Here is a 10,979-nt window from a genome sequence, read left to right as displayed (position 1 = left end):
AACCTAATTAATATGTGATTGTCCCTCCCAATAATTTTGTCTTCAAGATTCGAGTTTAAGTCTTTTCCTTAATGTACCTTATCATCACACTCAACTAATTCTTAGTTAGCTTTTGATAATTTAAATTTAAGCAATTTGGAAAGAGTGGTTGTAGGCTTTAGGCTCCAAACTTGATGCCCAACTCAAATTGGGCTTTACCATGAAAGCCCAAAAGTTCCCCTTTTTTTAATTTAATTTTTAATCATTAACTAACAATTACTCCTTCCACCTACGATTCAAAGTTCATCTCCAAACCGCAAGTCTACTCGCTCTTGTTCTTTGGCTACTGAGGATCTGAGAAGCTTCGTCGCCAAATTTTACAGAGTAAGTGTTTTGGCATCTCACTGTCGCTTTTTCTTAATTTTTCTTTCCTATTAATTGTGTAGCTTTTTTTGCGTTCCAATCTTCCTTTTTCTGTTTATTTCAATCAGGTTCATTGAAACAAATTAGCTAGTTTCATGGGTTTGTCGTCTATTGGCACTGCTACTGAAGGCATGCAACTCTGCATATTTGATTTGAGAAGAGGCCAACACGAAGGGCAAGAACTTGATAAAATTTTATACTTCTTTCCTCCTGATTTGCCCTTTTCGACTCAACTCTCTGTGATTGGGCTCAGCGAAGGGCTTATTACATTCACGCGGTTAGTACTAAGGAACCCCTTTCGTGATCCATCGTGTTCAGTTTAAGATTAGAACAAAGTTTCTTTGTTTAGCTAGTTCTTTTTACAAAAAAATTCGAGTTTTTTCTGCAGAATTTTCTCTCCGGAGGCTGCTTGCGAGGTTATAGAGGCAGAGAGGCACTCTCATGTCTTTTACGAGGCAGAGCCAGATATTTGGATGGTTATGGTATGAATGTAGTTGTGACTATCTAGTGTGATATATATTTTTTCTATGTCCATTTGCTTCTGAATGATAATTTTAGGCATAGATGTACAAATGTTTGGTTATTGGTGTCAATAGATTGTCTTGAAATCTTGAAACCTTGTTTAGACATGTTCCGTTAATTACCAGCATTTTGTTGGAAAAAGAGTAAAGTACATATATCTTGGTCAATCTGTAAAAATTTTTTCCCTTGATGGGAAAGTCTGATGTCTGATATCTGCTATTTATTGTTATAGATAGTGGAGAAAAGTAAGGAGCCGGAAGCCATATGGCGGATTGATGCATTAAGAGAGGTTCTCAAGGAAATTCACTCTCTTTTCATGATGTTTCATGGATCTATTAGAGCTTTGCTTGACAAAGAACCTGGCGGAGGACTAACTCGTGCTCATTTATACCCTTTCATCATGGATTATCTAAGAGGTAAGTTATGAAATTTTATGTCTGCTTGAAACTTGTGCTAAGTTTATTGTTATTTTGTCTTTTATTCAAAATATTTCATTGCAAGTCACTAATTGTCAGCATGTCAAAAGCTGTCTCCCTTGGATGAGTGCTGCTGGGGTAATGCTGAAGTTGCTGTATCAAATGGCTTTATCTGGATTTGTGCTTCCAAGTCTTGCTGAAGTAGCTATATCTCATACCTTATGTATAACTTTTATTTTGAGGCAGATTTTCTGGTTGGGAAGAAACTCCTGTTGCCATCATTCCGTGACTGTTTAAAGGAACGAAGGACTGTACAGATGCTAACTGTAGGACGAGAGGCTGCAATTGAAGTTCAGGTTTGTGTTAAGAATTTGTGTGCATGCGTGTGTGTTTTGGCAGTTATCATGTGTAGTTGAATTGCCAAAATTCTTTCACATTTTCCATAATAAGTGGTTTAAAGTTCCTACCTCCGATGAAGAAACTTATATTATGGTAGTTTCGAGTTATGTACCCTTGGAACTAAAATACTAGTGACTGGATATTAGCATACTGAATAACTGATAATAGATAGTTTCTATGCTCGAATGAATCTGCTCTGCTTTATATTTGAAGTGATAATGTAGTTTGAATTTGAGGTCTGGTGCCATCATTACTCTGTATCTACTGAACCATCAAACGACATATTTCCACTTGTGTAAAAGTTTCCCATATATTGTTCCTATCGTAGATTTCTAAGTTCTTGCTATATAATTAGAGCAAAGTGACACTATATTATATATTGTCGTTGTTTGTAAATTGTCTAGATTTTTTCTCTTTTCAGTGGGCAAGTCAACGCAATCAAGCTCACCTGTAAGATCCAGAGACATGAGTCTTCTATTGAACACACTTTTTGATTTTTCTTCTTGACTATATATATAAGGTTTAGGATTTTCATAGGAAAAACTGGTAAAGGGAGTTTAATAAAGCATTAGATGCCTCTCTTAGATTTGCTTTCTTAATTTACCAGAATAAGAGATATGGCATTAATGAGTGAATCTAATTGAACAGTTCTCAGTGTTTGACCTTCTAAATAGTTGTTTGATTCTTCCAAAAATGAGTCTGGATAATCCTATTTGACCTTTTATACCAGATGCAAGAGTTGACAACACTGTTGCTTTCTACTGCAATTTTTAACCTGCTAACTTAAACTATTTTAAAACCGGAGATTAGAAACTTATAGAAAATCATTCATTGCTGCTTTGCTTGATTAAAACTTTATATAAGCATAGAAGATGAACAGTACCATATGCACCTTAAAATGAGAGTTGTTTGTAATTGTTATTTCTTTTAGTTTTAATGATTTCCTCTTGTTTTGGCAGACACTTGTCAGACTATTAGAATCTTCTGCTGGCAACGCACCATGCTCCTCGCTCATTTTATTTCAAGACTTGCTCGTGTCCACAACACTTTCTCCTGTATGGTCTGATCTTCAAAGCTGATGTAGCAGTTTTCTAGTTTCTCTCACCCGACTCAAATTTTATACTAAAATGACATTAATGTTTAATGGCTAAATAAATTTTCCTGGTCAACATTCTTACAGGAACCATTCCTGTTAGATTTTATTAAAACTAAATACTAATGCTTCTAATGATATTGTTGTCAGGAGGATACCGTAAACTTGTTCACGTATGCGGTTTTAAGGCTAACCCCACTTGCTCTATCCTCTGGAGCAAGGTCATGGTCCTATTTACGCAAGGGAAACACTTCATCACATGTTACTGCTGGATCTACCTTGGCCCCCTCTGGATCTGTTTCAGAACAATTTTATGGTTCACAAGATACTTCTCCTGCTGGAGATAATAGATACCGTGTTATAAGGCCCTTGCAGCATGACAAGTGGTCCAAAGGGAAGGATGGTTTTCTTATCACTGATATTTGGGGTGTGGATGTTGGTGGCTCAGATGTAACCACTCCAATAGTTTGGCTACAGCATACGGAGGAGAGGATGTATCTATGTGCTTATCAGTACAAAAGCCTTACGTTGATCCTTCTTATTCCTCTTTCTTCTATACTTAATGGGGAGCAAGGTGTTTCAACTGTGAAACAGCAACTTCTTGAAAATGTTGGTTCCTACATGTGCTATATATCATACTTAGCATAAGTATTTCCATTTATCAACCAGTTCATTCAAATACTTTTTATTTTAGTTTCACAAATTCTATGGTTTTTTCACAATGTATCCTCATAAGCTCGTAGCATGTCTAATTCATTTATTTCTTATATACTTGTCTTTCCCACTTCTCATCCTTCAAAATCTTTCTTTTGCATCTTAGAGCCCGTGCCCTTACATAGCCCATGGCCTAAGTCATTTCTGCTAGTCTAGATTGCTAACATACGAATTTCTTATGTCCGTCTTTTTGTCTTAAACCAATGGCACTATTTGGGTTTGATATAAGCATTATCTTTGTTTCTTTCCAAGTCCTTTTACCCTAATTTTGTTTCTAATCCATTCGTTTTGTTGCATGCAAAGTTTTGGCATCCACTTTTTTCAAATATTTTGGTGGTATGAACAAGGACTGGTGGTATAGACCTTTCAAAAACCTTTTGTCTTCTTGATAGATATAATAATATCTGAAATGATAACTCATGTTTAGGACATTTGAAATGTGCATGACTTAAGCATTAAAGCAAATTCCTAATAGACAATGATCCTTAATTATTAGATGCAATAATTATATCAAGTTTAGAAACAATATCTTTTCATAATTAGCTAGGCTGACAATCTCTTTAACTCTTAGGCCTCACTGAAGATTTTGAAAGTTGAAGAAAAGTTGTCAAAGGGATGGGGTGGAGAGAATGCTTATCATGTCAGTGGGTATCGCTACTTGATAGTGGATGGTAACAGAGACATATCCAGGGCTTCACCCCCAGCAAAGGTTACAACATTAACAAAGGTAAAACACAGAGCTGTTCTTTCAAATGGTTACAATATATTGTTTGCCTTAACCTGGAAAAAAGAAGAATGTGTAAGATCATTTCAGTGGTATAAGTTGTTTTGAATTAAACGTGTTAGCATTTGATGTGTCTTATAACCTGGCAATAATTGATTTCAAATTTCACTTTTAAATAATCTGTGAAAGATATGTCAACTGAGACCATGGTCTAATGGCAAAGGACTTCCGTTGAAATGAAGTCCTTGTTGGCATGAGGTCTTGGGTTTGATTCCTAGACACCCCTTAACCCCCTCCTCTTATCAAAATAATATGTGAACAATATTGTAGATAGGGGAGTATGTATGAGCTTGAATGCGTATCTTGATATATTAGAGGTCAATGTTGCGACTTTATTTTGCTTTGTTGCTTCCTAAAAACTGCAGGGTAAGTGCCCTATGTTCAAATAACCTAAGTACTAAGTATGATTTTACTATTCTTTTTCAGTTATTTCAGAGTAATAGCATTTTTGTTTAGATGATCATTTTAACGGTTGATAGCCTCTACAGTTCTATTTATCCATTCTGGTCAAATATAATTTCCAGTTGTCAATCAAATTTCATCTCAGAATAAATATAAGTTGTTATTGTTTCTGATGTTATCACGAAAGTAGAAGCCCTCATACCTTGTTGGAATCCATTGAGTCATCAAGATAAATTTTAAAGCCTCTGCTGGTTCTCTTTTTGTATTATAATGCAGGAATCTTTACTTGCCTTAAATAGGCTTAGAGAAGAAGTAGATGCTGAAAAGAGTCGATCAAAATGGGATAATCCAGGTCGTGACAAAGATTTGGAAGTGTCCATTAGAGCGAAAAATAATGCTTGGGCCATTGCTCGTATTACTGGAGGGAAGGAACTTTATATGGTTTTAGAGAAAGCTAATGAAACTCTCCTCTATGCGTCAGATGCTGTTGAGAAATTCAGTAACAGGTGAGGGATTATAGCTGTGGTTCTGCAGTTGTTTTTCTACAAGATTGGTGTTATCACTTTACTGTCCATTCCTCTCGATGATTACTTATTCCTCGTACTTTAGCTTTCTTCATGCATAAGAAAATCCTGAAATATTTTCATGCTTCTAGTTATTAATGGGTAGTATAAAGTTGTCTTTAATGATTTCTATCAAAATGAATTTTTACTTATCATGATTTATCAATGAGAAATCTGATGCTATGTTACTTGAGCTAAAGTGTTAGTGGGTATTTTCATTTTTTAAAAAAAGTTTTCCCATGTATTTGGAGGATCTTTAAAAGACCATATCGCCATTACCCATGTTGGGATATGGGTATTTCAAGAAAACAAAGAGTCGGGGAGCAACTTAGATCCTTTGTCTTGTTTCTTGTTTATTATTGACTAAAACCAAAGTCCATATTATTTGAAGCAAACTTCTTCCTCAACATCTGATTTTACGTGTCGTGTTTTGTGAATTTTGCAGATATTGCAGTGGAGCATTTTCTTTGGACTAGTTAAAAAGTGTCGAGGCAACTGTATTAGTATAGCTATAATGAAATATTTATGTGCTGTATAAACGTTTCTTTCACTAGCTTTGGCAACCCTAGCAGATGTTACAAGGTTTGCTCAGTTTTCACTACTGATTTTTGTGGCAAAAAATACAAAAATAAAGCTAATCATCTATCAGTTGCATGCAAAAAATGCAATTGGTGAGTTGATGCATGTAATGCAAGGTTGTTTATTGATTTATTTATTTTTCTGGAGTACCTTCATTTGTGTTCTTTAGACCTAAGTTTCTTATGAAGTGTTGGTTTTTTAGTCTGTACCAGACAAAATGGGGCATGTAGCTGGTGAATGTAGGTAAAGGTATGAGCTGAGCAATATGATCGTCTCATACCTGCTTTTGGGATATATGTTGAAAAATTAATCTCTTCCTTGTTTGTTTTGCCGAATGAAAATGCTTCATTATCATAAAGCTAAAGTAGATTTTGCCGTGTCCATGGATTCGAATACATGCGATTTTTGTAGAACTGAAATTTGAAAATGTAAATGTGCATAAAAATATTAATTCCTCCACCTTTAGTTGGCCCCACAAGCATGAACAAACAAAATATCAATTGAGATGATATTATAATTCAATTTAAAAATAGGTAGGGTAGTGGATTTTTTTCACTAATGAAAGAGGCACACGGAGAGTTTGTATCAAGCAAGTAACAAGTCGGTAGTGGGTGGTCATGTTGGGAAGTCAGATTTCATATCATGACTTAAAAGAAAAGCTCTCTCTTTTTCTCCCTTATTTTCTTTTCCTTTTCTGTTTTATTAAAACAACATCTATATCCAAACAAATCGAAATTTAAGAAAAAAAAATACAAATATGCAAAGGAAAAATATATAATTTAATTGAATTAAACTTACTCAAATTACTCTAAAAAATATTATCTTCTAGCAAAAACATATTTTATCTATTTGTTTCTATATAGAAAAATAGTTACTTGTATAGTTAGAAGCGTAATATTTGGGGGTCAGCTTTCACAGTAAACCCTGTCGCATGAGTCATACTCATGGCTGTAAAGGCTAGTGCAAAAAAGGGGCTTGTGCCATACACACGCCATTCAGCTTTCCCCCAACTTCAAAGCATTTAAATCTTCTTAATTTGTCGCATTTGCTGGAGGCCCGTGTCACCCATATGGCCTTTAATTTCAACTACTTCATATAATCAATTCTGTTTTGGTATTATCTGTATCCATCAAAATGTTCCATTTCGATAATAAATTAAAATAATAAATTTTATGTTTCTTTCTTATATAAATTTCTGTTGGTATTTATTATTTGGTGTGTATAGATTGATTTTGTCCACATCGATTGAAATATGCTGTACTAGTTGATAAAAATAATTTAAAAATAAAATTATGATTTTATTATTTATTTTAAATTTATTAAATTATGGATTGTTTTATATTTATGGTATGAGATGATATTATTATTTAATTTATGCAATAAATTTTCTCATTTATTTTTAATTGTTTATTAATGAGTTGTATTTGTGAAATTTATTAAATAATATTTTATATAATTGATTAGTATTTTATATTTAAAATTTATTTAATCTCATTATTTAATATTTATATATAATTTTATATACATATATTAAACATATATAATTAAAATAACTATAAATCTAATATTATACGCCGAAACATATCAATATCAATAAATATTAATATTGATACACTTGATACAATAGTACCTATCTTGGTGTTAGGAATTTGTAGGTTGAAAATTGAAATGACAAGCTGATAGGTTTACATTTATTTGTTCTATTCTGACGTTGATTTTGTTACTCTTTTTACAGTGCCAAAGATCCAAAAGGTATAACCGATGAAAATGATAAAATAATGCGTGATTTTAGGTAGGGTCATGATGCGAGGAAGAGAAAACTTTATATGTGGTATTGGCTTTAGAAGGTTAGATTTGGTTAATGTGGTAAGTAGGCCTAGAAACTATTGGTGGATCCCAAGTCATTCATACAACCCTTATTATTGACTAAATATTGCCACTCAACATTTTCTCTTGTTCAAGTTACTTTGAGGTTTTCTTCAAACTTTTTTAGGGTCTTTTTGGATGGATGTTTGCCTTCATTGCAAAGCGTTTAGCTTTTTTAGAGTAGTGACTTTGAGGCTTCCTCAGATAATGTAAACATGCAATATCAAATTGAAGTTGCGCTCCATCCCTTGAACAATGTTGCGGTAAGAAGAGGACCAGTCATCTATTTTGATCAAGAAAATCTCAACATCTTCAAAGCACATAGGAGTCACTCCCTGATCATTTTTTCATGACTTCAGACAATTTTCGATTTGGTTCTTGCAACGTAAAATAAATAACATTTGGCATCTTAGGGGAAGTGTTACTATGTGATATACTTGGAAATTGAGAGAAGAAAATAACAAGAGAATAAAGGAAAGAATGGAGAAGAGAGCATAAGAGAGATGAGAGAAATAGACTGGAAAATTGATTGCCAAATTTCATAACCTCCTCCCAATCCTGATTGGTGGGTAAATAGGAGAATAACGACTCACATACAACTGTTAACAAATCAGTTCAATACGCAAACGTATTGTTTTGTACCAGACAAACATCCCCACCAAAATGCCCCATTTTATTAAAAGTCATCTAAAACACAACATTTACAGATTAAACAAAATTAACGAAAATAAACAGAAATTCAAAATAGGTGATTGTTGTTTGATCGTTGTTGACTTTTCCTACTTGTTCCATAACAATTGCTCCCCTCTCGAATCGGATCCTTATCCTCAAGGATCAAAACCTAGATATTGTTGTTGAAGCTCTTGTAAGTTCTCCTAGGTTGAGTCCTTACGAAAAGTGTTGGCCCACTCAACTAAAACTTCAGTAGCAGCATAATCACCTTTCCTTACCATCCTTCTATTGAGAATTTTGACCGGTTCTTTGTTGAGTGCTCCATCAGTACCCACTAGAGGCAACAGAGGTGAAGTAAGAGCTTTGCTAATATGCTTTTTAAGCCGAGACACATGGAAAGTGGGATGAATCCGAGATCCTACTAGAAGGGCTAATTTGTATTTAATTGGTCCCACTTTAGCTTCTACCAAAAAGGGTCCAAAATACTTTGGGAAAAGCTTTTGATTCCTTAACGTCCTTATAGTGTGCTGTCTGTAAGGCTATAGGCTTAGGTATACCAAGTCACCAACAACAAATGCATGATCATACCTTTTCCTACTAGCTAGTTGTTTCATTCTTTTTTGAGACCTCTTGAGATGGAACTAGAGAAGCTTCCTGATTGCTTCTTGATTCTGAAGGCTACAATCAACTAATGCCACTAGCGAGGACCCAACTAGGTAGGGTAAATGAAGTGGAGGGCTTTGGCAATAGAGTGCCTTGTAGGGAGGAGTTTGTATTTTCGAGTGATGGGTGGTTATACCACTATTCTGCCAGAGGTAACCATAACAACCATTCATTAGGACACTCACCAACCATACATCTCAAATACCCCTCTAGACATCTATTTAATACTTTAGTTTGACCATTTGTTTGGGGGTGGTATGCTGGGAAATGTGCCCATATTGTAGTAAACATGTAATTGTTTTCTATGTATTTGAACGATGAATAGATAAAGTTAATTTCACATTTTACTGTTATATCTTTTGTGTTTTTTTCTTTCATGTTTTACATATATAGCAAAATTTGACAAACAAATATTAGCTCATTGAGTATCTAAGTTCAAACTGATGATAAGTGACACTATAAGAAAGTTTACATTGCGAGAAAGACAACTTATTTCAGTAGATAATCCAAATGAGTTCATCATCCAGTAAAAGATTCAAAGCGAGCATTTGATTCAAATACTTAGAATGATTATTATGTTGTCTACAATTCTAATTGGGGAGATAGTTAGTCTTGGCTATTGGAGCAATTGACTTCACAAGTAAGGTAATCTGGGTTAAAATTCACTAAGTTCATTTGAACTTACAAACATCTGTTTTAATGCAGGTCCTGATTAAAGTATTGGTACACTAGGAGGGATTAAGCTAGGAATGCACCAAGGTTGTAGTTTAAGTTGTGGTATTATGCATATATAGGGCAGCTTAGGAATATGGCGCTTAGTACACTATGCCATGAGAAGACCGTCTTTAACAAAGTTTTAAATTGTAACGTCATATACTGATTTTGAAAATCTAATGTGCTATTAAACATCCTCTTTTATTTTTAAGAATAATATAAAATGAAATAAGATATATGATTTAGAATACTTTTACGCTGGTTGTAAAATTTTTGCTAAGTGTTTATGTGTGGTAAAATTTTTGCTAAGTGTTTATGTGTGGTAACATCTGATATCTGGATTCGGTGATTCAGGTCCGGTAAAGGATGTTACAGACTTGTGGTAAAAAACTGTGTAATTTTTGTTTTTCATTTGTTTTCTAGAAATAGAATTATGGAAACCTTGACTTACAATTTTATTTTAATTACCCATCTCATTATATATTTGTTTTATAATTATTTATAATATTTATATTATGTTATATTATAAGTTTGATATATATATGTATGAGATGATCCATAGTTGATCAATTAAAAATAAGAAGTATGGTAATGAGAAAATACATGTGTTGTATTGTTCCATTCATTTCTTTAGGTTATTCGATTGTTGTGAGAAGTGTGGTAATTAAAAGGTGCATGTCTAAGATTGACTCTGACAAGGAAAGACTTAGGTTTTAAGTGGTCAAATATGACTCACCTCCCTTTTCTGGGACCCTACCTAGTGCACAGTTCATATTCATTTTTCAGTGTTTCTCTTAAAAGAAAAACCGTGGAGAATCAAAATTGTTTGTTTTTATGATTGATTGATTCTTGTGAATAAATGAATGTGAACATTATAAAATTTCCATAGCATGCTATGCATATATTGTAAGCATGTCATATAGATTAGGTAAGAATGCCACTAGAACTATTGTATGATCATTCTTGAAATTTGGGATAAAAACCTTGCATGTTTTTAAAATATTGAGTGGGAGAAAGTCCTTGAACAAGACTTACAACCTCCATTGATTGTCCTTGAGTGATAGCATGATAAAGTGTCGAGCTGGTTCCTACCCTAATCGTACCACAAGGTAAACTTTGTCATGCATGACTCTCAGTGATATTGTCCAAAGATGGCTCACAAATGAAAGCATGTTCATGATGAGTATTGA

At 33.8% G+C, this 10,979-nt stretch overlaps 1 protein-coding gene across 2 annotated transcripts; it reads left to right on the top strand.

Moving 5' to 3' along the window:
* Positions 1 to 253: 253 nt before the first annotated feature.
* On the top strand, positions 254 to 6,023 carry LOC105794318 (vacuolar fusion protein CCZ1 homolog B). Of its 2 annotated transcripts, XM_012623448.2 has the most exons (11): positions 254 to 363; positions 471 to 679; positions 791 to 884; positions 1,157 to 1,340; positions 1,440 to 1,478; positions 1,587 to 1,696; positions 2,699 to 2,794; positions 2,983 to 3,441; positions 4,118 to 4,273; positions 5,009 to 5,238; positions 5,741 to 6,023. In XM_012623448.2, exons 2-11 carry the CDS (start codon positions 498 to 500, stop codon positions 5,769 to 5,771), a joined length of 1,581 nt encoding a protein of 526 aa, XP_012478902.1. In that variant the 5' UTR covers positions 254 to 363; positions 471 to 497; the 3' UTR covers positions 5,772 to 6,023. The 2 variants fall into 2 exon arrangements, with proteins under 2 accessions (XP_012478902.1, XP_012478904.1); XM_012623450.2 differs by lacking the exon at positions 1,440 to 1,478.
* The last annotated feature ends 4,956 nt before the right edge of the window (positions 6,024 to 10,979 follow it).

This window comes from Gossypium raimondii, chromosome 3 (genome assembly GCF_025698545.1).
Source record: "Gossypium raimondii isolate GPD5lz chromosome 3, ASM2569854v1, whole genome shotgun sequence".
In the NCBI taxonomy this organism is placed as follows: Eukaryota; Viridiplantae; Streptophyta; class Magnoliopsida; order Malvales; family Malvaceae; genus Gossypium; species Gossypium raimondii.
The sequence above is the reverse complement of the archived record's forward strand: the minus strand, read 5'-3'. Positions and strand labels throughout refer to the sequence as shown.

Bases quoted from the DNA above. Each gene is read 5' to 3' on its own strand.
- LOC105794318 (XM_012623448.2), top strand. From the start codon at position 498: ATGGGTTTGTCGTCTATTGGCACTGCTACTGAAGGCATGCAACTCTGC. The intron at 1,341-1,439 runs GTAAGTTATGAA...ACTAATTGTCAG, and splicing joins CATCATGGATTATCTAAGAG to CATGTCAAAAGCTGTCTCCC. The intron at 2,795-2,982 runs GTATGGTCTGAT...TATTGTTGTCAG, and splicing joins TGTCCACAACACTTTCTCCT to GAGGATACCGTAAACTTGTT.